The sequence below is a fragment of the Giraffa tippelskirchi genome, chromosome 10 (assembly GCF_054371585.1).
Source record: "Giraffa tippelskirchi isolate mGirTip1 chromosome 10, T2T-mGirTip1v1.2.pri, whole genome shotgun sequence".
NCBI lineage: Eukaryota > Metazoa > Chordata > Mammalia > Artiodactyla > Giraffidae > Giraffa > Giraffa tippelskirchi.
In genome coordinates, this window is record NC_137284.1 from 40194585 (window position 1) to 40221898 (window position 27314).

Below are 27314 nucleotides of genomic sequence, written 5' to 3' on the forward strand. Positions count from 1 at the left end.
GCCTCCTAGCTGGAGGGCTGGCCGGCCTTTGCCAGGCAAGGGACCAAATTGTGTTTGGAGCCCACCTGCCTTGGGACTGCCAACTGCAACTCTGAGAGCCTCTCTTGCTTGCGATGTCCACGCCCTTGAAAACAGACCAGTGTTTACAGCCCCTATGACAAGCATACTTCCTGCCTCTCTGCCACACTGCTTCCCATGTCTTCATCTGTCCCTTTCCACTCTGTGGTCTTCCTATTTTTGCTCTTTCCACTGAAATCCCAGTCCATTTAATCTACCCTGTGTTTTGCCACCTGGTGTCCTTCAAAATTCTGGAATATGAGATATCCCCCACACCCTGCCCCAATGGACATTATTTCCAGGTATTGAGGTTTTATGCATCCCCAGTAACAGAAGGGACCCTGCTAAGCTGTAGACTTTCCAGAGAGTTTCAGGGTTTTTTGTTTTTGTTTTTTACATTTTTTGCATTAACCTGACCTGCCACCCTTTATGTTTTCAGTGCATCACTTTTCTTCTTCCCAAGTGTCCACTAACTTCTGGAACACGGCACAGGAGAAACGGGCCAAATGATGTATGGGATTTGATTGGGAACATGGTTGCCAGCAACCCCGTTTCTCTCCTGCTGGCAGGATAAGAAACATACAAGTCTGGAGGGACAGTTAGTCTTTCGGGTAGCTGAGACCACTTTTGCTACAAAGCACAGGTTAGAAGCTAGAAGTATAACTGGATTCACTCTACCAAGCTTTACTCTAGGGGAGCTCTTGCCCCCAGCACACAGAGGTTTTGATGGAACATAACCCTAACAGTGGCAGTCATGGGAATCCCAGGAAGCTGGGCTCCAAGACACGAGAGCAGGTTGAAAAACCTTTGGGTGAATGTGTGAGAAGGAAACGGTCCCAACCGAGCGTCGGGAATGAGCGAACTAGCCAGGATGGGATGGTCAGGCTCTCCCGCCCCGCCCTCTCACCGCATGTTTTGTAAATAATGGTTATGCAACAGCTGAGCTGTTAGGGCACTGTGCATGTGCCTCCTGAGGCACTCACTGCCCACAGGCTGCTTTTGTTCTGTAGGTATACAGAAAGTGAAAGTGAAGTCCTGTCCGACTCTTTGCGACCCCATAGACCGTAGCCCACCAGGCCCCTCCGTCCATGGGATTTTCCAGGCAAGAATACTGGAGTGGGTTGCCATGCCCTTCTCCAGAGGATCTTCCTGACCCAGGGATCGAACCCAGGCCTCCCGCATTGTAGGCAGACGCTTTACCGTCTGAGCCACCAGGGAAGCCCCAAGGTATGTATAAGCTCCACCTTAAAGAGCCCTTGGGGTGGTGTTAGGGCTGTGCTATGGCTACGTTAGGCTGGTGAGGCTGCGGAAGGGCTGTGTCCGCTGGGTCAACCAGGAGAGGAGAGAATACAGCACGTCTGCTGCAGCTACAGCCGCAGTGCCTGCCCCCAGAGAATAAACGTGTCTGCAATTCCTAGGGCTCCTCGCGTTTTCTTCCAGCCTCTTAACTCGCGCCTTGCTCACCATGGGTTCAGAGAACAGTGCGAACAGTGTGATCAGCGAGACAGTTGTTATGGCCGGCAGGATCGGCCAGACACCAGGCAACCTGCGCAGGGGACTGCCGCCTTTCCTGGCCATGCCTTTGCTCACAGAGTGACGCGGCCTGTGGTCACACGGGAGAGAGCGCGCCGGGCAATCTGAATAACAGTGGAAATGGACACAGGAGACGCCGGAGACACGGAGTCCTTAAATGAGCACTTCATTTCCTTTCTTGGGTCATGGAGTATTTTTTTTCCTCCAAAGCACATGGGAATTAAGAGAAAACCGACCCTAGGACATTAATCAGTTTACTAGTAGAATGTGGTTTCCATGAAGATAGGGACCTATTCTGTCTCCATCATTGGCACACTGCAAGATCTTAATAAGGGTTTGATGGAAGATTAGGATTTTTAAGCCAACAGGGCCATTGTGTGGTGTCCTGGAAAGTACAATGGACGAAGGATTCTAAAATCTGGGTTCTAATTCTGGATCTGTCATTCTGGATGCTTACAAAATAATAATCTCCTTAAGTCTCAATAAAAAAGCAGGTGGCGTAGACTTCATTTGGTAAAGACTGTTCTGAGGATTAAATGAAACAACAGAAGTAAGAAGGTATCTAAGAAGTGATTTTTTGCATTCTATGTGAATGCTAAGTTTCAAGAAACAAAAATAATATCTACAGTTGGCCCTCTGTATCTGCAGTTTCCCATCCATGGCTTCAACCCAAAGCAGTCAGGTCTGCTGTTGGTTGAATCTGTGGATGCAAAACCTGAGGATACTGAGTGCCAACTGCATTCATTTTACTGTGCCGTTTATGTCAGGAGTTTGAGTAGCTGGGCCTTTGGTCTCCATCGGGACTCCTAGAATCAATGACCAGAGGATACGGAGGGCCCACTCTTCCCTGTGCTGTCTTGAGCTCTGCTTGAGGAAGAGAGAATTCAGTGCAAAGTCAGTATTTATGGTAATGCCATAACATATTTCTGGTTGTTCCTCCTTAACCTGACCGACTGTACCCAGCTGTGGAGTTACATAGGGTTTTATCTGCCGCATGCCTTTTCTCATCCTAGCTGTCTCCTTGGGTGATCACCTCTACTCCACTAAATTCAACATTATTCCACTTTCAAAGTTTACTTCTTCCTGCTCTTTCATTTGCACTCCCTCCTCTGCCTTTTTCTTCCTTTTTGCCTAAGTAGTTCCTTTTTTTTTTTTTTTTTTGGACTTTACCTTAGTTGCTTTTCTTGAAGGGAGTTTTCCTGACACCATCCCTGATCGGGTTAGATTCCTAGAGTCCCTGCCTTAGGCACTGAGTAACTCTTGTGATATGTCCATCTCATCTGTGGGATGGAGTGTTTTCAAGACAGAGACAGAGGGTTCTTTGTTTCCTCTTATACGCATAATACCCAGTGCATTGTTGTTGTTCAGTCGCTAAGTTGTGTCAACTCTTTGCAACCCCGTGGACTGTAGCCCACCAGACTCCTCTGTTCGTGAAATTCTCCAGGCAAGAATACTACAGTGGGTTACCATTTCCTTCTCCAGTGGATCTTCCTGACCCAGGGATTAAACCTATGTCTTGTGTTTAGCAGGCAGATTCTTTTCCATGGAGCCACTGGAGAAGCTCCATTGCCTGCTTAGTAATATTTTTTGGCTCATAATTGAGTGGATAAATCCTTTCCATTCTTAAAAAGTCATACATTCATAATTATTTTTGTTAGAATTAAGTGTGAAAAATTTAATATTAATGACATTTTATTTTGTCATATGGATTCATCTTTTTATATAACTCACTGTAATTAGTACTCTGTGTAGAGAGAAAAGATTATTTCATAAATGAAGTACTAAAACACAGATCTTGATATCTACCATGAAATACACAAAGGAAGTGTTGATTTCTTTTCTGTAGTTCTGGTATCTGTTTGAGTGAAACTTCTCAGTGATGAAAGCTTATTGAGGCAGTATGAGTAGGGGACCCAGAATGTGGCTACAAGAGCTGGCCCTGATTGATGTTGTGCAAATCACTTAATACCTTTGAGCCTCTTTGCTTAGTGGTAAAAAATAGAAGAACCACTCTTCCTCATCTCACATGATTTCTGGGAGGAACCAAAAGGGTAACTATATATTAGGGTACTTTATGAAGCAGAGCACCTCTGCAAGGGGTTAGCACCATCAAACCTTCTACTCAATAGAGGTAAAATGTTGTTTATTATTAATAGTATTTAGGCTGATATATTTTATACATATGTATATATACTGTTGCAGTTCATGGAGTCACAGAGAGTCAGACATGATCTGAAGACTAAACAACAACAACTATATATATAGATAGATAGATACATATAAAGTGTCAGGATTGTACGTTTGTCCTAGCACGTGAGGTAAGAGAAAAGAATGAGTTTTTCCTTACTTGTCTATGGCACTTCACTTTCTCAGGTAATATTTTGGGCACTAGCAAAGGAGGAAGAGGAAGGAGGATTGGAGGGAGAGACAGAACCAGTGTTTTGCTGCATCTGGGAAGAACAAACTGGCCAAAAAAAGAGAAAACAAGGATCTTGCTCTTTGCAGGCCCCAGTTAGCCCTATTGCCATATGTAATACTGTTGAGTCTGTGGTCTAATGTTCTCTTTTTTTATGATGATTTGGTCTTTATCTCTGGAAAAACAAAAACAGCAATATTCAACATTTCAATAATGTTATTAGAGGGTTGGATTTTTTGTTTGCTTTCTTTTTGTTTACGTTCTGGGCCTGCCAAAATGACCCTTTCTACTTCTATTCTCAGTTTGTTCTCCCAACTTCTTCTCTTCCGTGTGGGACCCTTGAATAATTTATTCATTTCAGGCAGGCTCTTGAGTGTCAGCCCAATGACCTCTCCCGATTCCTCGATTCATCTGCCAAAACCTGCAGGAATTAGAGCACACTGCCATGGTACGCCATCATTAGGAAGCAAAAATTAATAGAGAGTTTGACTGTCAGTAAGGTCCATGGAATTTAGAATTTCTGTGTTCATTTTAAATGGCCATTGAATAATCTGATTTTTTTCCCCCTCAGAACTCATTTCGGAGAAGGCAATGGCAACCCACTCCAGTACTCTTGCCTGGAAAATCCCATGGACGGAGGAGCCTGGTAGGCTGCAGTCCATGAGGTCGCGAAGAGTCGGACACGACTGAGTGACTTCACTTTCACTTTTCACTTTCATGCATTGGAGAAGGAAATGGCAACCCACTCCAGTGTTCTTGCCTGGAGAATCCCAGGGACGGGGGAGCCTGGTGGGCTGCCGTCTATGGGGTCGCACAGAGTTGGACACAACTGAAGCGACTTAGCAGCAGCAGCAGCGGAATTCATTTAGTTTTATTAATGGTATGTAAGCAATGAAAAGTCTCAGACTACTTTACTAAATTTAAAAAACTGGGCCTTTATCCTCTCCTTTGTTATGTGGTTTATTAACACTTTCCCAAGTCACACAGTTGTAGGGCATAGGAAAAATTAAATATTGAATATATCCTCTGAAAATCCAAAAATTCTTGTTATGAAAAAATTATCATTACTGACCCTCTTGTTTGTGATTTTGAATTCAGGGGTAGCCAAGAGAGAGGTATAATAAGGTTATACTTTATATAAAAAAGAACTTCCTAATATAAAAATGTATTTAAAAAATACAAAAACCTTATAACATCGTTAGAAAATACGTCTTTAGAGTTACATTAGACAACATTAGATCAATAAAATAATTTCAGTATTATAAGCAGAAAATTTGCAATTGCAGTTCCATTTTCTGAGCATTTTCTTAAACTTTTAAAAATAAGTCTATGTTGCTTTCAATAGTTTTGAATTACAAAGTATGGAAATACAGTTTTTTAAAAATACTGAGATATCTGATATTGTTTCTATTCAGACATTGTAAATTAGATGGAAGAATTTCTTTCTGAGCTTTGCCTAAAACCTGACATCTTGATTTTGACAGTTACACTGAGAAACGCACCATAATATATAAGAAAATGGCAGAATCATCTATATAAATTTACCCAGTTACAGCGTAAATGGATGTAAATAGCTGGCTTGCTGTCAAGAGCAATTTTAATGGCCAGGATGATGTATGCATTAGAGATGCATGTATAGAGAACAACACTTGAGTAAATGGAAATGAAGTCAAGGACTAAATTACCTGATAGAGACATAATAATCAAAGCAATAACATCTATTTTCATAGTGCTTTACAAAGCACTTTTAGAAACACTGACTGTCAGAAGTTGATAGGATCACAGTCTTTATCCTCCTTCCAAAAATAAGAAAAACAAGGCTCAGTAAGATTAGGTGATTTTTCCAAGGTTACACAGAAAGTGTCAAAGTGTGGACTAATATGTCATGATTTTTCAATTCCATTTTCCATGACAGTACATTGCCAGATTTGCTTTCTGAAGGGAACTTTCCTTATTCCATGGAAGAGCAGCCTCATATGTTATCTGGTGATGATATGTTTTTAAGGAGATAAGTTATTGATTTATATTCTCTTTTATTTACCCCATATCTCTTTACTTTGCATGTATTTTGCAATTTCAAGAAAACACCCTGCATATCTCTTTGGTTGCTAACTCAAATAGCACAGGTTGATTGAGCACCTGTATTGGTCAAGGATAATGATGAAGACTTTTGAAGCTTGCAACCATATAAGTTAATATTATCAGCCTTTTTTTCATGCTGTGATTAAACAAGAGACAGTTGTCCTCTGTATGTATACATACATGCTAAGTCACTTCAGTCGTATCTGACTCTGTGTGACCCTATGGCCCATAGCCCTCCAGGCTCCTCTGTCCACGGGATTCTCCAGGCAAGAATACTGGAGTGGGTAGCCAGTCCCTCCTCCAGGTGTCCTCTCTATAGTACACTTATTTTCTCTCTGACTTATTTTGAAATACCAGTAAATGAGAGGGGTATAATGTCAGGGATAATCTTAAATCTGTGCTGTTTTGAAAATTTTGGTATTTCAATTAATATTGGTAATAAGGTCTTTGTGATATGTTTGGCAATGATTTTGATTCACCTGAGCTTTTTATTTTGTGGTTGAGAGTTCTTGATATGAGACTTCCCTCAAAGAGGGTATAACTGAATTCAAGAGAGAGCACACTTATGGAAGAAGGCTAGCACTGTGAGTTACAGGATTCTGATAGAGGTTGTTTTTCTTTTCCCTAGGACCTTGAAATGAGGAAGCAGATGGAAAGAAGGAAGGATGCTAAGGATGAGCTGAGTGAGGGATGGTGGAGCGTGGAGACAAGCGGTCAGTTTATTGAGCTATTAGAGGGTACAAATCACAAGAGGTTCAAAACCTCACAGGAGGAAGAAACCATTTCCCGTGGGAGGGGGTTGGCCAGGGAATGCTGCCTGCATACATGAGACAGTGCATCTAGGTTTTGAATAATTAGTAGGTTATGGCAAGATCCAAAGAGAGAATGCCAGGAATTGCTCTCCAGAAAGGTTTGCAGTGACTGAAGTCCAGGAGTCCACAAAGAACTTTCCAAGAGATAACCAGTTGTCCAGTTTGACTATCTGGGAATAGAGTTAAGAAGTTGAGGAATCAGAAGGTGGTGTTTAGACTTTTTGTCTGTTGTAAAAAGTCTTCTTGGCCATCCCAGACCTACAAGAACCTTCTTTCTTCTACTTTCTTTTGCTCTTTTAATAACTCAGTAGTAACCAGCCTTGAGCTTATTATTAATAGTACCTGGGATAGATGGGTGATCTGATATATTAGACCAGGGAGATGCTATCATTGTCAGTGTGAGCATGCTCAGTCTCTTCAGCTGTGTCCCATCTCTGAGAAAATGATATGTTGGGAAAGGAGGAAAGAAGAAAATGTCTTAGCTTCTTTGAGCGCTAGTTATAATGCTGGGTTTTTATGATGCTGCTGCTATTGTTTTGTCAACAACTCATGTCTGGCTCTCTGTGACCCCATGAACTGTAGCCTGCCAGGCTCCTCTGTCCATGGGATTCTCCAGGCAAGAATACTGGGGTGGGTTGCTATATCCGCCTTCAGGGGATCTTCGTGACCCAGGGGTTGAATCTGAGTCTCCTGCATTGGCAGATGGATTCTTTACCAGTGAGCCACCTGGGAAACCCCTCATTATTAGATACCCATGTAATCTACAGGATTGATCAATCAGTAAAGGAATATGTAAAGAAATACACATGGCTTTTCTGTGTTAAACTTCAACTGTAAGAATCCCCTTCTGTTCTTTAATATTTTATGCATTTGATCTTTCTTGAGCTCAACAAAAACAGCTGAACACAGGAACCATGCATGCTGTAATCTTCTTTAACCTTCACCACAGCTTCATCCATTGACCTTACTCCTCATCTGGTCCCTAGTCCTGGCCCTACTTCAGGAAAATATTCAAGCCTAACTAGTATTTAACTTAATTAGTCCTTCAGGCAATGAGAAGAAGACTGACATAAAACATAATGGTACCCAGGGTCGATTTAAGAGCTTGTTTTAAGAGGGTAGGATCCAGTGTGAAGATGCTAACAGGTGTAGCCAAAATGAGGATAGAAAGGAACATATGGATGTGAAAACTATTGTGGAAAAAAACAAAAAGACATTTGTCCTTGTGTGTTGAGTTTTTCTTGTTGGTATTAGAGGAATTCAGAGAAGAGGTTGCTCACCGGGGAAGAAGCTCAAAGAAGGATTTGCAAATAAAGTGGAGCTTACCGAGGCCTGAAAGCCTAGGGAATGTTGAAATAACATGGATAAACAAAATCCAATTAATATGCGTCATGCATATATGGCGAAGAAAACAATTGCATGTGTTTAATCCTATGCAGCCCTTCCAAGAACCCCATGGTGGACTTTTGCCTCTTTTAAAGTAGCTGGAGTGAGAGCAGTGGCTGCATGCGTCTAACATGGTTCTCTCAGAGGACATCTCTTAGTAAGCATTTAGTCCCTAATAAAACCCTGGTGGGAGGAGAAGCATTCAGCCCTATTTTAACTGTCTTTGGTTGAATAGCAGCAGGAGGCCTTTTCAGTACATCCCAGGTCCACTCAGGTGGGTTATTAAAGTGACTGATGGTCTAGTATTGCTGCTGCTTTAAAAAATATATATATATATATTTTTTTTAATTACTTTTTACCGAAGTGTAAATAGTTGATTTGCAATATTTTATGAGTTTCAGGTGAATACCAAAGTGATTCAAAATTTTTATAGATTATATTTCATTTAAAGTCACTACAAAATAATGGCTATCTTTTCCTGTACAATATAGCCTTATAGCTTATTTATTTCCCCCTTCCCTAGCTTATTTATTTTATACATAGTAGTTTATAGTATTGTTGTGACTTAACCGCAAGATTTTATAAAGAGGAAGCATCCAATGAAGGACAGGCAGGAGTGTGTGCCAAGCAGAGGCAGTTTGTTGAATGATCACAGAGTTTTCTTTCTCAAGCTGTTTCTTTTGATCCATAATTCAATAACCTGGACTCTAAACCCTCCTCATACTGAGATATAGGTTCTAGGCTTAGCTGAGGTGCTTCGGCTAAGATGAGACTTTTTTTTCCAAAATAGGAAATGATTTTTTTCCCCCTAGCAGTCACTGTAATGCCCAGATTGCAACTGAGTAGAGAACAAAAGAAGACACAGCTGTTTTGCGCCTCTGCTGCACAGTGGAGTCAGGAAGACTTTGCAGAAGAATCCAGCTTGTTTTAAGCCTTGAATAAAACATGGGCTTGGGATTGATGGCAAAGGAGAGTCCTGGAATGATAATAGCTCCCATTTGAGTAGAACTTTCTACTTCACAAGGTGTTTTTCCCTATATTGTTATATTTGACCTTCACAACAGCTGTTTGACATGCACTTAGCGATATAGCATTTTTCATGATAGGTCTGCTCCTGAACTAACCTGGAACCCTTCTGGGCAGCAACTGCATGTGTCTCCTGTGCTTAGTATGGTACCTGGTACCGAGTAGGGGGCTGGGAGTATCAAGAAAAAGTGAAGTTGCTCAGTTGTGTCTGACTCTTTGCGACCCCGTGGACTGTAGCCCACCAGGCTCCTCCTTCGTGGGGTTCTCCAGGCGAGAAGACTGGAGGGGCTGCCATTGCCTTCTCCCTTTCACTTCAAGAAGATGAAGTCAGTTCTTTCACTTTGAATGCTTGGTATAGACAGGTATTACTAACTTGTGTTATAGGTGCAAAAACTGAGGTTTATGGAACTTAACTAAATTGTCTAACTCAAAAGGCAGAACAGGACCTCAAATATGACCCTAAATGAAGATCACAGCCACCTTGCAGTATTGTCTCTGCAAAGGGCCAAGATGCATGCTGAACTGAGGGGCTGACAAGACATACCTTTGTGGAGCAGCAAGGGCAATGGCAGCACCAGAGTCTGTGTCTGTAAGATGACCTGCTGATAAGTTCCAAAGCTCTGTATCGACATTCACCTGAACATTGCAGAGATGACTCCTGAGGGACTGTAGGATAAGAGAACTTCCCTGGAATTTTACAGTGGTTGCTGAAAAACTAATTTCTTCTTCTTTTTTTTTTGGTCACTCATTGTGGCATGTAAGATCTTAATTCCCCAACCAGGGATCAAACCCATGCCGCCTGCAGTGGAAGCACAGAGTCCTAACTACTGGACTGCCAGCGAAGTCCCCAAAACAGTTTCCATTTAGACAAAAGATTCCTTTTGACCTTAGCTGAAGCACTTCAACTAATGCATGTAGCTTAAATCTGATGTATGAAGAGTACTTGAGGTTCGCGGCTTGAATCCCACTTGGACGTCTACCACTGACCTGCTTATTATTAACATCAATAAAAGAGCTCCTCATTTAAGAAAGCAATTTTTTGGATTACTTTTTCTTACTGCATAAAATGGACACATGCCACAGATGGGAGGCACTCAGTTCCAGTTCCATTCCCTTTGGGGTGCTTCATGATAAATCTCTGCAACCTTTCCTTCCTCTCTCCCTTCCTTCCTTCCTTGTATTATGGTAAGCACACTTAAAATGAGACCTACCCTCTTAAATTTTTTAGCAGACATCATGGTGTTATCACATCATACCTGTTAGGATAACTATTAAACAACAACAACAAACCTCATAAAGGATAATAAATGTTGGTAAGAATGTGGAGAAATTGGAACCCTTGCACAGTGTTGGTGGGAATGCAGAACATCTGTGGAAAACAGTATGGAAGTTTCTTAAAAAACTGAAAACACATTGCCACCTGATCCAGCAATCCTACTTCTGGGTGTGTGTATATATATATATAGATATAGAAATATATAGATATATATAGATATAAAATTGGAATTAGGATCTCAAAGAGCTATTAGTACCTCCATGTTCATTGAAGCATTATTCACAGTAGCCTAACAACCTAAATGTCCATTGATGGATAAATGAATAAAGAAAATGTGTCCTTTCTGAAGAATCATTTTTCCAAAGACATACAAATGGCCAAGAGGTGCATGAAAATGTGCTTATCATTATTAATCATCAGGGAAGTGCAAATCAAAACCACAATCATGTCATGCCTGTTAGAATGGCTACTATCAAAAAGAGAAGAAATAACAAGTCTTGACAAGGAAAGGGAGCAAAGGGAACCCTTGTTCACTTTGGTGGGAATATGAATTGATGCAGCCACTGTGGAAAACAGTTTGGAGGCTCCTCAAAAAATTAAAAAATCACACTACCATGTGAATCCAGCAGTCCCACTACTGGGTGTTAATCCCAAAGAAATGAAATCAGTATCTTGAAAAGGTATCTGTACTCCCATGTTCATTGCAGCAGTATTTACAATGGCCAAAATATGGAAGCAACGTAAGAGTCCATGGGCTTCCCAGGTGGCGCTAGCAGTAAAGAACCCACCTGCAAAAGCAAGAGGTGTAAGAGATGTGGGTTCAATCCCTGGGTTGGGAAGATGCCCTGGAGGAGGAAATGGCAACCACTCCAGTATTTTTGCCTGGAGAATCCCAAGAACAGAGGAGCCTGTTGGGCTACAATCCATAGAGTCACAGAGTCGGACACAACTGAAGTAACTTAGCACCAGCACTAAGGGTCCATTGGTGGACAAATGGATAAAGAAAATGTGGTTAAAAAATATTATTCAGCTTACTCTATTTAAAAATAGGAAATCCTGCCATTTGTGACAACATGGATGAAACTCGAAGGCATTATATTAAGTGAAATAAGCTAGAGAAAGACAAATACTGTTATGATCTCATATGTCCCATGGAAAGGAAAAATATCTTGCTTATAATGTTCTTGTGAGGACTTGATGTATAACATTTGTGAAGGGACTACTAGTGTCTGATGCATAGTAATTACAATAATGGCAGCAACTGTTATTAGTGTTATTTGTTTTAGACCATCTCTGAATATGTTAGAAGGTTACTCTGAAGTTGATGTTGGGGAGGAGTGAAGACAAGACTACTGCAGCCATCCTCACCTACTGCTTAGTGACCTGCTGGCCACTGCTATGCTGCAAAGCCGGACTCTCTCTCTCCTGTGGACTCTGAAGTTTTCTCATTGTATAGTGTCCTTCTTTATCTTTCTTCATGGCCTTTGTTGTAAGGTCTGTTTTGTCTGATATGAGTATTGGGACCCATGCTTTTTTGTTATTTCTATTTACATGAAATATTTTTTCTAACTCCTCACTTTCAATCTGTTTGTGTGCTTTGCCCCAAAGTGGGTCTCTTGTAGACCACGTATTGTAGGCTTTTCTTTTTTAAACAATCTGCCACTCTATGTCTTTTGATTGGAGCATTTTATGGACTCTGAATTTTGTATAACTGTGTGTCTAGCCATTTCTGAACATTTATTTTTATTTAGTTTCTATTACTCTTAATTCTGTTTGCACTGGCATAGGTTACTGTATATGATATTAAACAAGGAGTTAATCTGATAAATAATTATCCTATGGGGAAAGAGTTCCACATTGCTTTGCAGTGATCTGTGTTTCTTACTGTTCCTCAATGGACAGTGGATTTTCAGAGGCATTAGTCTTGACTTGGTCATCCATTCACCTTGAGTCTTGTCAGTGCTTGGCTGATGAGCATTACATGGAGGAAGAAGTAATTGAATGAATGAAAGGCAAAAGAATCCTAGCACAGATATCATGTTTTTGGGTTACTTTCAAATCTGAGTTCCTTATTCATTTAATAATGACTCTTATGACATCACTGTTACTGGATTCTTCAAGGAATTATTAAATATTTATACCCACTAAAATTAGAAGCTGCATCTACTAGGTGAAAATCAGTTAATCAACTGATTGGGGATTGATCTTTCTTTCACATAATTGATATCATGACATAGCAACAGTAAAAATCACCCCTCACCACCCTCCTTCCCTCAAGCACTGAATGGGGTCTTTAGATCTATTTCATTTGTTGAAGGAGGGTCCTTTCTCAGAGACTGGGAGACTCAGAATGGCTGTGCCTCTCCATCACGGAGTCTAACATGAGCACATCAGAATGCAGACTTAAGAAGCACAGAGGTGGAATCCCCCTGCTGAGATGGGCAGTGATGACATTCATTGTTGAGGTTCTAGCCATTCCTGAGGGTGAATCATCTCTGTATGAACTCCCATGTTACAGGGTTTAGAGAATTCCTGTTTCTCAGAGCATCTCCCTGTTTAGGACTCTCTTTCACTCCTCCTCCAATCAGGAAGACTACTCTGAAACACAGACTGTCCACTGTGAAAGTATGAACAAATGACAAATTATGCTACAGTCAGACGGAAAAAGAAAGTTCACCCAAAGGTAAAACAGTGACACAGTGTTTTGGGAAGCTGTTTTGGATACCTACAGTGTTCCGATTCCTTTCCAAGTGTGGGAGGGGGTAGGAGGAGGAGGGAGAGGGGAGGGGGTGTCTCCAGGGCCTGCCAGCGCTGCTGATAAGGTCATGCTGTTCTGGGCCGTGACTGCATGCCTTGTACAGCTGCTCCTCCTCTCCTGCTAAGCAGTGTGGCTCAGCAAGGACCTCCCCAGGCATAAATTCATAGGATCCAGTCCACTCTGTAGTTTCATCATAGAAACTGTGGGCAGTGAGATGCAGGCTGACGTTCCTGGTTTTCTGTGGTGGTTTGAGCTTCTCTGAGCCCCTCCCTGGGACTGGTTGGACTTGATGATGGCCACAGAACCACCCCAGATGTTTGCAGAGTAAATATTATGTGTGCTTGTGACTCTGGGAAGCAACTGGGGGATCGAGTGGGAGTGGATAGGAAAGAGGGCCTTATCAGCGGATATGAAAAGTATCTACCAAAGTCTCACGTAGGTGTTCTGTTTCCAGCTCTTCCATTCTGTTTCTGAGCAAGCAACTTGAGATTAACTACTCTAACCTCGTATTTGGAAATAATTTACACTGTAGTTGTCTCCCCTCTGATATCTTAATATCTTTCTCTTAATATTCACGTTAAGCTTATTTCTTCCGGATAAATATATTTGTGTGTGTATTGATATGAACAACTATAAGGACTCCTCCCATACCCTTTCTCTCTCTTTGTCAGTTTTCACTTGATGCTAAAGAAATGAGAAGAAAAAGTATGAAGGGAAGGTCATTTGTTTCTTAACTGTTCTTATCTGTGGGGCTAAGGTGTTTGCTCCAACAGAACTGCCTTTGGTGCAGCGTACACTGTTCCCCTCTGCCTGCCAGGACATAGCAGTGTAATAAGCCTCACCATTACCTTGACTGCATATAAACAAATGCTAAATGATGTCTTCCTATTGTATGGAAACAGACCATTCCAGTGTAGACACACTGCGTGGCTACCTTTGTAGATCTGGACCTGAACCAAGGAAGCTGGCGTCCCCTTACTCACACAGTCTTCTCCTCACCTGTTTTCAATCAAGGCAGCCTTGAACAAATCTAATTGCTAGGCTGATCAGACTTGAGAGTTCCAGGCGCTGACCAAACACTCTTAAGAATACTGCACGACAGAATTGAAACCTAATGTTTGCCATGAATAGCTCCACGTCATCTCCTACACAAATGGATTATTTCAAAATACAGGTTTATGGACTGACTAAACCAGAATGACCTTGGAAACTTGTTATACTACAGATTCCTGGGTTGTGCCTCAGTATACATATATTTTAAACTTTTTATTTTGTATTGAGGTAAAGCCTACTGACAACATTGTGATAGTTTCAGATAAACAGTGAAGGGACTCAGCCATACATATACATGTATCCACTCTTCCCCAGACTCCCCTCCCATCCAGGCTGCCACATAACATGGAGCAGAGTTCCATGTGCTATATACACTAGACCCGTGTTATCCATTTTTGCCTTAGTATATTTGATAGGCAGTCAGGTTTGCTAGGTTTGGGAAATCCAGTCCGAGACAGTGCTTCAAATCAGAAGTCACTTTGGACAGAGCCCCTGTGCTCATTTGGTGCAGTCTTTCACCTTTTCCTGCCAACTCTGACACTGTTTGAATGATTTTCAAGTACAGGAATTATGCCACTTCATCACATCTGAATGGAAGGACACTAGGAGCCCTGGTAGCACTCTGTTGAGTGACCCCCACAAAATGATCCACTGGGGCCTATCTTCCAGATACACTGGGATCTAAAGATGGCTGTATAAAGGGGCATAATGCCATCAGATATACCCGTGTGCACACGTACGTGCCTACACATACACATGCTCTCACTGCCTTGTGTCTGGAGCAGTGGATGAAGTCAGTCAAGCTCTTGACCAGGCTGCTAGGAACAATGGCTCGAGCCATACCTCACACAGGTCAGGACACCATTTTCACAGACTGCGATGTGAATGGCCTTCCAAAAGTTGTGCTGTGTCCTTGTAGAAACTTAGGCATTATTTTGGAAACAAAAAGAAACCCACTGCTGAGGAATCAAACAATGCTGGGGAGTGAAAGTTCAGTGGGATTGGATTCTCTCGTTGCTATGCAGCAGGATCACAGGCTCTACTCTCAGCACATGCACACATATGTGTGCACACTGCACTCTCTGCATGTCCCCTTTCCTTTAACCCAGGCTGATTTGCGAGAGCTTCCCTTCCACACCTGTGTACAACAGATGGACTGGGAAATGCTGCAGCAAATTAGGGGTGGGGAGTTAGTTCATGGTGATTAGTTTCCCAACTCAGGGCCCCTCCACCTCCTGGAACCACTTAATGCCTGCCTTGACAGTCTTTATCTCCAGAGCCCTCTTCTTTGAAACCCAGTCCCATGCAATAAGGCACGATTATTTCATGCAACACAGCTCAGTCAATGCTCATGGTTCCAAGGACCCCCGTTTCCTGGGCACAGCTAGATTGGGAAGGCCTGACAGGAAGGAACATGCATAGCGCAGCGACATGGGGTGTTCACCATCAAACACAGAGGAGGAAGGGAGCTGCAAAGCTACAGTAGCTAGAGGAGGACTAGCTTTCCTGGTGTCAATTCACAAAAAGCCTCCGGCCTCTGTGGTTTGCTTGTTTGGCCTGGCATTTGCCCTTGGCTGTGAGATGACTTTTCATTCAATGCAAGTCAGATTAATTCCAAAGCTTGTGAGATCAGGGCTGAATCTTTCCCTCCATTGCAGTCCTTCCCTCAAAACCAGTCCTAGGCTTTTGCCGTTTAATTTTTGTCAAGTGACTGGACAGTTCTGAGTTTCCTCCCATCTCTTCCACTTTGCAAACTCCACAGAAGCATTTGACCAGTAATTTAAGATCCACAGGGACACTGACTGTGAGCTAAGGCTTCAGACATGCAAAGCGCACAGCCCTGGGGAATAGCAGCGTCTGGGACAGGAGGCTCCCATCACTTCTAGTGAGGATGATGTGGGTTTTGCAAAATCAAACACACACAGAAACCCAGCGGTGGCCCAGGTTGGACACACTGCCTGGGAGGCAGGGTTGAGTGAGGACCCGGACCAGGGAGCCACCTGTTCCTGTAGCTTGCAGACACTTAGTTCACACCACCTCAGGCCACTCACGTTTTGCTTACCTGCTCATGGTTGCTCTCCCACCATTCCCCATACTCCCTTTGGGGGTGAAACACTCTATTTCCGACTTGTGCTGGGCCAGTCTCCTGTCTTTGTACCTGGTGAGCGTGAACAAGGACAGGAGCAAACAGAAAGATGTGATTGTGGGCTTCACTGGCCAGGCTGAGGGAGAGCTGGGCTCTTGAGGGTGGCCCCGCGGCTGGACAGGGCCCCTGCTTTCACTGCGGTGGCTGACCAGTGACACTGTAGATAGTTGTCATGGTATGTGGATCACACTGCGGGGCCATTTTGTTACTTCTTGGTTGAGCCACGTGTGGTCTACCCTTTTAAATTGCCTATTGATCATATTTAATAATCTATGGTAAAAGGAACATAATTTATAGCATCTAAGGAAAAGATGAACATCAGCAAGTTAGAATTTACTTAATGTTTACCATGTGTCAGCCATGATGCTGGAATTTGACCTAAATGCAGTCCTGGTAACAACTCGTGGCAGAGCCTCTGTTTTAATTATATCCATTTTACCAAAGTAGAAACCTTAGATTATAAGGATTGAGCAGACTGATCAAGGATTTGAACACAGGAAACTAAATTCAGAACCTGCACTTTTAGCTATTATAATGTGTTGCCTCCTATCATCCTTAAATGTTTAAAAAGTCATCTGTATCATTAATGAACCTTCACTGAGTGGTACTATGTCTGAGCGTTATATTGGAAACTGGTGATGCCCAAAGAGAAAAGAGATGTTCTTTCGATGTAGGAGGTTTATATAACTGTTAAACTGACGTGTGACTGAGCTGCCTGCATTGTGGAGGGTGGTTCAAACAGCTTTTACCTCAGAGTTGGCAATTCAGCACTCCTGGAAGGTACTAGAAGTTTCAACTAAAATATGTGATTTCCAACATTTGTCAGCTACGTGATGCATATAGATGAGCCCTTGTATGACAGTTTTGAGAGCCTACATGCTTTTACAGAAATAATCTCTTTTTTATTCATCAGTTTAAGCCTGTGGGGGTAATTAAAGAGGCACTGTTATCTTCATTTGCCAAATGAGGAAACAGACTTACTTAACTAACTTGACCAGAATCGCAAGCCTACCTAGTTGAGAGGAATCGTCCATAGAGCTTGTAAGTGTCCAAGACTCTTAAGATTTATTGTGTTTATTATGTTTTCCCTCCTAAATCAGGAGCCTGATCTGGTGCCATGTCATCCATGTTCCTGGTATCCAGCAGGTAGTGATAAAGTGTCTTACTTTCAGAAGATGTGTTTGCCCTTGATATAGTCACTTTTTAGAAAAGTTTCTTTTCCTTCTGTTTCAATATTAATATTAAATAAAACAAAAAGCAATAAAATTATAATCATTATTTCTCCTGGGATAAAAGCCTTCCTCATAACGTTATTTTCTTTTAAGATGTTAAAAGTATTTAGCATCTGAGTGAAAGTGAAATGGCTTATTAAGTGAAGCAAAATGGATTACTGTCTTTGGTAGATGTTAGCTGAGCATCTATTAAATTCTAGAAATTGGGCTTTGTCCTAGGGATAGAGCGATAATTAACTCACAGGTGTTGCCTCATAGAGCTCGGTGTCTCTTGGGAGAAGGAAGGAGAGAAGGCAGTATGTACTCAGTAACTTTAGGTCTAGGCCATAAAGAAGAGAGGAAAAGAACTTAAAGACCAGATTGAGCAGCCTTTAATGCACCAAAGGAAACACCTCAGAAGAGGATCCTTTGTGAAGTACCAGTCATCATGTTGCAGTAGAAAACATTTTGTATTTATTTGTGAATTGAATTACACTGAGTTACACGGCTTTAGAGAGTAATTTAAGAGAATGTTAATAGAATAATAGAATTATTCATGGTTCCTTAAAAAGAGGTCCTTAAAGTATTTTTTAATATCTTCTGTTAGGCTAATTTCCAGTTAATTTAAATATTTTAATAGATAATTTAGGACATCTACACTTCCTGTTCAAAAACTTCTGTCTTTGTTTGTCTGTCTCACTTATGTGCACACATACATACACACACACACTTCCAAGTGCCCCTGCTTATGAAACAGATCCTAAACATTCTATTCTCTCATAACCCATTCTCTTTTGGTAAAAAATTCTATAAACAATATAAAAATACAAGTCCCAACTTAATTCTAGTAAAGCAAGAGATACATTAGACTTATTTGGAACCTCCAAATAGTTCTTGTTTTCAGAGTAAGGTGAAGATGTCATTTACAGACTGGGAAGCTCATCTTTGCTATCAGATGGGACCCTCCCTCTTCCTGTCTATAACTATAATTACAGCTTAAGTATGTTTACCAGATGCCTAAATAGACCACATTTTCATTCATTCACTTATGCATTATTCCATTCAATGATAATGTACGGTTTAAAGTAGCTAATAATGCTTTTATAATCTCTGCTGCAGCTGCATAATTCTTTCTATTTGGGCTTATTTAAAAAATAAAAAAACATCAACTAAAAATAGTTGAAGCTTTTCAGAATGTATAATTAATAAAATGTCAGTGAAATTTATTTCTCTTATGTAATAAGTTCATATATCTTTTAGGCACCTACTAAAACCTAGGTACACATGCGTATATCCGTATGTATCCACACACATGTACATATTTGTGAGGACTGTTTTAAATGCTTTACAAATATTGACTCACTTTTCAAATAAAGTGCTTTGTAATTATTGTCAAGGTCACAATAAAAATAATAATAACTATATATATATGTAAATACCTTAATCACTTTGTTATACACAAGAGACTGACACAACATTGTAAATCAACTATGCTTACATTTTAAAAAGTCCTAAAAAAGAAATAAAGATAAAAGAATATTGAGTGTACCAGGTTCTTTTTGCTATATTATCCTCAGTTCTTAAAACTACCCTAAAGAGTGGGTGCTATTATCATCCTAAAGAGGCAGGCATTGAGGATGAAGATGAGTAAACCCAGGCTCACATGGTTTATGAGTGGGGAACTCAGGATGAGAATTTGTGCCTCTGATTCCTAAGCTCATCTTATTTCCATTCGACTTCCATATAGGTAACAATGTCAATAATTTTAAGAACAAGACTATGACTTATTAACTTTAAATTGTGTTCCCTTGTTTGGGTTTAATTCACAACATTCCTGTTTTCTGAATACTCTATGTGCAAGGTACTGTGATAAGGAGCATGTGGGTAACTCATTGATATGTTCACAATCTGGAGTGGGATGATGAACTGTAAACAGATAATTTTTAAAGAAAGTGAGAAGTTTTATTGTAGAAACATTCAAGAAGGACTCTTAACCTACACTAGGAGGGCTGGAAAAACTTCAGCAAGATATGATCCTACGGTATATCGTCAAAGATGAGAAGGAATACAGTATGAAGAGACAAGTAGGCAGGCAGAAAAAAAAATCAAGCATAAACACGTGAGAGGCTTAGCCACATGGTGTAGATGGGGAAACAGTGCTTTTCATTTTTTTTTCCCACTGTGATGGTGGTTTAGTTGCCAAGACCTGCCCAACTCATTTGTGACCCTCTGGGCTGTAGCTCACCAGGCTCCTCTGTCCATGGGATTTTCCAAGCAAGAATCCTGGAGTGATTGCTATCTCCTTCTCTAGGGATGTTCCCAACCCAGGGATCAAACCTGCAGCTCCATGTAAAATAAGACAAGGTAAAATGCAGAGTGTAGATGGAGAGGGATATAAAACGTAGCTAATGGATGAATTTATACTGTATGTTGTGAGATTCTACTGTGAGATCTTAAGGCTAAGGGAAAAAAAAAACATAGAGTTGACATTTAGATAAAATACTGTGGACTTGAGTATAGACTTGAGATAGACTACTTGAGATAGACTCATTCTACTGCAGTAGTCATGTGAGAGATGATGAGATAATTCCTTGGGGTAGTGATGATATGGAGAAAGAGTAGATAACAGTTGCAAGAATATATGGGAAGTAAAATGAGTAGGATTATTGATGAATTTGGGCTTCCCTTGTGGCTTAGCTGGTAAAGAATTCACCTGCAGGAGACCTGTGTTCAATCCTTGGGTTGGGAAGATCCCTTAGAGAAGGGAAAGGCTACCCACCCCAGTATTCTGGCCTGGAGAATTCCATAGACTCTATATTCCATGGGGTCGCAAAGAGTTGGACACGACTGAGCGACTTTCACTTTCACTTTTCACTGATGAAGAGAGACGTGTAGAATGCTACCTCAGTTACTGCCTTGGGTGGTGCACTTAACTAAGTTAAGAAAATAGCGGAGAGGGTATATATTTGGAGGAGGAAATAAAAAGCTTCATTGTGGAATATGGGGCTGCTGGAACATACAATTGGACACATTTAGTAGGCACGTGGATTTAAGAATCCAGAAGTTATGGGACTCTTACATAGTTGGGAGCCATCAACATACAGATGATTGCAAATACCATGAGGATGGTTGAAAGTACCCACAGAAAGCAGATAAACTATGGGATGGTCGAGGGAAGGGAATTACATACTCACTCAAGTCTACCTGTTCAAAAACTTCTATAACACTGTTTATGTAAGCATTCCTGATAAACACTTTTTGAGTACCTAGTATATGTTAGATGCTGAATTCAGGGTTCTTCAATCTGCTATTTTTTTTTTCTTCATACTCTTTAGACTTATAGATCTGTGCTCAGTATAGCTTTGACACACACTTTGGTTTCTACGCCATAACTCTGGTATGAAAAACTGTCTTAATAGTTTTTAAATATTTAAGAATGAATTGTTCTGAAATTAGCTTTAGTTACCTTCTGTAAATATTTTTTTATTGTTCCTTTTGTATCTCCTTTGTTCAGGAAGCTCTAGTTCCTCTTTTCTTAGTTCTACAAGAGACCATGTTTATCTGGTGATAAAATTAAAAAATAAAAAAATTAAAATATAAATAAAATTTTAAAATATGGGGGGGTAGTCACTCAGGAATGAATAGTAAATATAATTTGCTGATAATTATTTGAATAAAAATTCCATTTCTTTATTTCCTTTCCCCTGTTTTTATCAGTGTCTACTAGACATTGGATTACTGAAATTTCTATACAGGCTGTGTGGTTCAAAATGGGTAAATGAGATGAAAGATTAGAATAAAATGAATATATTCAAAGAAAAGTGTGTATATTAGGTGAGATAGCAGATATTGTGGGGATGATGCCTAAAGTTAAAAAGAGAGCATTTGATATTAGAAATAGCTATGTGATGGAGAGTCAAGTAATAAATTTATCAGAGGTAGAGTGACTAAAATGATAATTCTAATTGTATTAGAAGTTAATCATTACAACTGAGAAATGAGCCTACGATGATAGTTCGTCCTTTGTTGTTGTTTTGTCGCTAAAAAGTCATGCCTGACTCTTTATGACCCCATGGGCTGTAGCCCTCCAGGATCCCTGTCCTTGGAATTCTCCAGGCAAGAATACTGGAGTGGGTTGCCATTTCCTTCTCAAGGGGATCTTCCCTGACCCAGGGATTGAACCTGTGTCTCCTGCATAGGCAGATGGATCCTTTACCACTGAGTCACCTGGGAAGCCCTAGTTTGCCCTTTATATAGCCATTAGAGTAACTCAGAATGGTAGCAGAGCTTGGAGTAGACAGAAATTCTTTGCCCAGAAGTAGATAGTACTTTTAACAAAGTATAGCAGTAGATAGTACTTTTAAACAAAGTTGAAGGATAGACAGATAACTAGATGTCAGGAACCTCAAAGCAGGCGGTTTTTCACTTTTACGTTTCTACACGACATGTGGAATGTGTCTGGAGGCAGTATGGAGTTGCTAACTCCCAGCTGTGTGCCCTGAGGAATATGTGGTGCTGAAGGATAAGTAACCTTCTATGAAAGGCCTATAAGGCATGTCCTTAGATCCACCTTCAACTTCAGCCTCTTCATCAAACACATCCTTTACTCTATTTTCTTTAACTCTCAAACCACACTAGGTATCATTCAGTTTAGTGAAATCCACAGGGAGATAGTTTATCCTATGTGTAGAAACCATTGTACACATATTTTACTTTATTCTATCATCCTTTAAAATATTTAGAGGAAAAGAATCCAATGTAGTCTATCTTAGAAGTCAGTGAATTATTAATAATTCATTTATTTGATGTATATTTTCAACCCACACACTGGAACTCTTTTCCTGGTGATCTTGTGTAGTGGAGATGTTTGTTGAGTCCTCTTCATCAAAACTAATGCCTTTTAATTACATTAGCATTTTCTACTGGAAAGCATTTGTTCCATGAAAACATTTGGCATCTCTTAATTAATTTGTTGTTCAGTTGCTCAGTGGTATCTGATTCTTTGCGACCACATGGACTGCAGCACGCCAGGCTTCCCTGTGCTTCACCATCTCCCAGAGATTGCTCAAACTCATGTCCATTGAGTCGATGATGCCATCCAGCCATCTCATTGTCTGTCACCCCCTTCTCCTCCTGCCCTCAGTCTTCTTCAGCATCAAGGTCTTTTCCAATGAGTCAGCTCTTTGCATCAGGTGACCAAAGTATTAGGGCTTCAGCATCAATCCTTCCAATGACTATTCAGGACTGATTTCCTTTAGGATTGACTGGTTTGATCTCCTTGCAGTCCAAGGGACTCTGAAGAGCCTTCTCCAGCACCACAATTCGAAAGCATCAACTCTTTAGCACTCAGCCTTCCTTATGGTCAACTCTCACATCCATACATGACTATTGGAAAAACCACAACTTTGACTATATGGACATTTGTCGGAAAAGTGATGGCTCTCTTTTCAATGCACTGTCTAGGATTTCTACAGCTTTTCTTCCAAGGAGCAAGTGTCTTTTAATTTCATGGCTGCAGTCACTTTCTGCAGTGATTTTGGAGCCCAAGAAAGTAAAGTCTCTCACTGTTTCCATTGTTTCCCCATCTATTTGCCATGAAGTGATGGGGCTAGATGCCATGATCTTAGTTTTCTGAATGTTGAGTTTTAAGCCAGCTTTGTCACTCTCCTCTTTCACTTTCATCAAGAGGCTGTTTAATTCCTTTTCACTTTCTGCCATTAGGGTGGTTTCATTTGTATATCTGAGGTTATTGATAGTCCTTCCAGCAATCTTGATTCCAGCTTGTGCTTCATCCAGCCTGGCATTTCTCATGATGTACTCTGCATAGAAGTTACATAAGCAGGGTGACAATATACAGCCTTGATGTACTCCTTTCCCAATTTTGATCCAGCCCATTGTTTCATGTTCTGTCCTAATTGTTGCTTCTTGACCTGCATACAGGTTTCTCAGGAGACAGATAAGGTGTTCGGGTATTCCCATCTCTTGAAAAATTTTCCACAGTTTGTTGTGATCCACACAGTCAAAGGCTTTAGTGTGGTTAATGAAGCAGAAGTAGATGTTTTTCTGGAACTCTCTTGCTTTTTTGATGATCCAGAGGATGTTGGCAACTGGATCTCTGGTTCCTCTGCCTTTTCTAAATCCAGTTTGTATGTCTGGAATTTCCCAGTTCACACACTGTTGACTCCTAGCTTGGAGGATTTTGAGCATGACCTTGCTAGCATGTGAAATGAACCAATTGTATCGTAGTTTGAATATTCTTTGGCATTGCCTTTCTTTGGGATTGGAATGAAAACTGACCTTTTCCAGTCCTGTAGCCCCTGCCGAGTTTTCCAAATTTGCTGGCATATTGAGTGTAGCACTTTAATAGCATCATCTTTTAGGATTTGAAATAACTCAGCTGAGGAATTCCATCTCATCCACTAGCTTTGTTAGTAATAATGCTTCTTAAGGCCCACTTGACTTCACACTCCAGGATGTTTAGTTCTGGTTGAGTAACCACACCATTGTGGTTAATATGGGTCATGAAGATCTTTTTTTGTACAGTTCTTCTGTGGCATTCTGGCCACCTCTTCTTAATATCTTCTGCTTCTGTTAGGTCCATACCATTTCTATCCTTTATTGTGCTCATAATGCATGGAATGTTCCCTTGGTATTTCTAATTTTCTTGACTAGATCTCTAGTCTTTTTCATTCTACTGTTTTCCTCTATTTCTTTGCATTGATCACTTAGGAAGGCTTTCTTATCTCTCCTTGCTATTCTCTGGAACTCTGCTTTCAGTTGGGTATATCTGCTCCTTTCTCCTTTGCCTTTAGCTTCTCTTCTTTTCTCAGCTGTTTGTAAGGCCTCCTCAGATAGCCATTTTGCCTTGTTGCATTTTTTGAGGGAGGGGATGCTTTTGATCACTGCCTCCTGTACAGTGTTATGAACTTCCATCCATAGTTCTTTAGGCACTCTATCAGATCTAATCCCTTGAATCTATTTGTCACTTCCACTGGATAAGTAGATGATGTTTGATTTAGGTCATACCTGAATTGCCTAGTGGTTTACCCTATTTTCTTCAATTTAAATCTGAATTTTGCAATAAATAGCTGATTATTTGAGCCACAGTCAGCTCAGCTCTAGGCCTTAATGTTGAGTGGTTTGCTTTGGAAACAAATCAAGATCATTCTGTTGTTTTTGAGATTGCACCCAAGTACTGCATTTCAGACTCTTGTTGACTATGAGGCTACTCCATTTCTTCTAACGGATTCTTGCTCACAGTAGTAGATATAATGGCCATCTGAATTAAATTTCCCCATTCCCATCCATTTTATTTCACTGAGTTCTAAAACGTCCATGTTCACTCTTGCCATATCCTATTTGACCACTTGCGTTTAACCACTTCCTTAATAATAGTTTCCAAATGTCTTTAATCCAAAGAAAAGACTTAAAGCTTATTTCCCTGTCTTAAACACACCTGAAGAACAGGATGTGCATGTTTTAGGGATAAACTGCTTAACCATCCCTTGGTCTATTTATGTATAAGATTGCTTTTTGCAGCACATACCTTATTTTAAATGATGCACAAACTGAAGGCATTAATAAAATTAAAAAGTCAGTGAAAGGATCATGGAAAATGTTGGGAATTTCATGTATGTTTTCTGTGTAAATTCAATATGAAATGGACATCAGTGGGGCAGGAGAGGAGCACTGTACAATTAGTGTGTAGGAGGGTGTTCTTTAAGGAAATCTCTCATTTAAATGATCATAAATGCATCCCATTTACAAAGTAAATTTAAATCTTATTTTTATTCATCTGTTTTCTCTTATTCAGGATAGACATATGTATGAACTGTGCAAAATGATATGAGAGAAAAGAATCTTTTTGGCCAATAAAGTACCGAAAAAAATGAGAATTATTGAAGCAGTTATAGAACAAATCATCTCGAATGTCAGAAAACCCAATAAATGATTTTCACACCAAAATTGCTGTCAAGAAGGCAGAGTTTTGAGGCTAAGATTAAGTATAAATATGGAAAACTGGAGAATTAAAAAAAATGATCAGAGTCAATAAAACTTGTGAATGAGTAAGTGGATGAATAAATGAATAAAATGGAAAGGTAACTTGAGGGGTTATCAGATCTTCAAAGGGCTTTGTTGTTGTTCGTTTTGCTTGGTTTTGTTTTCAATAAATGGAAACTGAAGCAACTTTGTAGACTTATGTCAAGAGACCAAGGAAGAGAGAACAAATGAAAGATGTTTGGGGAAAGAGAATAACTAATATAGTGTTTTGAGATAATTACAGAAAAAAAGGAGGAAAGAACACACTGTTTTCACTTATAATTCATCATTAATCAGTTGGCATATACTGCAGGCTTCATTTTCAAAACAGAATCTGGCCATTTACTACTCTGGTCCAAGCCACTGTCAATTTTTTTATGAAAATTACAACAGTTTCCCAAACTGGTCCTGCTTCTGTCCTTACTAACCCCTTCCTCTTACTCAATCCAACCCAACTCAGCCAACCCAACCCAATCTCTACACAGCAACCTGCATAATCCTTTCAAAGCAAAAATCTTTTTATATTACTTCTCCGTGGAAAGCTCTTAACTAGGTACCCATCTCCCTGAGTAAAATCTAAATTTATTATAATGGTTTACAAAGTTCTATACAGTCTTCTCCATCCTCTATTATTTCTCTGATCCCATAACTTACTCTTTTCTCCTTTCTTGCTCACTTCTCCTTGAAGACCCTGGGCATCCTCCTACCAAAGTGCCTTTGCTGTGGCCATTTCCTCTGCCTCAGGGCTTTTCTCCCAAATATCCTGAGAGAGAATCTCTCTCAAATCTTTTCTCAAATGTTGCTTTTTCAATATAGCCCTGCCATGACTACTCAGTTTAAAAATGCTACTGTTACCTCACTCTTCCTACCATTTCCTGCTTTTCTCTTATCCAACATAATTTATATTTTTACTTATTTGTTTTATTTACTGTCTGTTTTTCCCAGCAGAATCTTCAAAAGCATGTGAACTCTATGAAGTCATGGATCTTAGACTGTTTTCTTCACTGCCATCCTTCCAGCGCTGTGACATTGATGAGCTTATTACAGGTGATTAATTTGTTCAATGAATACACGTATTCATGAATGAATGAATGAAAGGAGAGTCATATAAAGGGAAAATGTTCAGCTGGGGAGGAGGAAAGAGTAGCAAGTTCATAATAAATGACATTAAGTCTCTCAGAGTTGGAGTGATAATAAGAGTAGAGGGGTTGAATTTGAGGTTTGTGAATGTATGGGTGGAAAGGTGAAAGAGCCACTTAGGGCAGGAAGCTTATGGAGTAAGCAAAAATGTAGGGAAAATGATTGGCAGGTGAAACACCGAAGACTGTGCAAAAGATCCTTATTTTTAAAAATGTTTTTGCCTCTCTTTCACATAATCCCATTCTTCACACCAAGCTGTCCCATTCTTGCATTCAGGTTAGACTGAGATGATAATGGTAACCGATGTTACTTGTCATTGTCAGCCAGTGACCATGAGAGGAGGTATTCTGGAGATTTCTGATGATTTTTTTAGTCTTA

At 40.4% G+C, this 27314-nt stretch overlaps 1 protein-coding gene across 1 annotated transcript in view; it reads right to left on the reverse strand.

The window, feature by feature from the left end:
- GRM5 (glutamate metabotropic receptor 5) overlaps nt 1–27314 on the reverse strand; it is a 623817-nt gene that overhangs the window by 3305 nt on the left and 593198 nt on the right. Inside the window, exon 9 of the mRNA XM_081533344.1 lies at nt 16462–16557. Coding sequence (XP_081389470.1) covers nt 16462–16557 — 96 coding nt within the window. The remainder of the gene's footprint in view (nt 1–16461; nt 16558–27314) is intronic.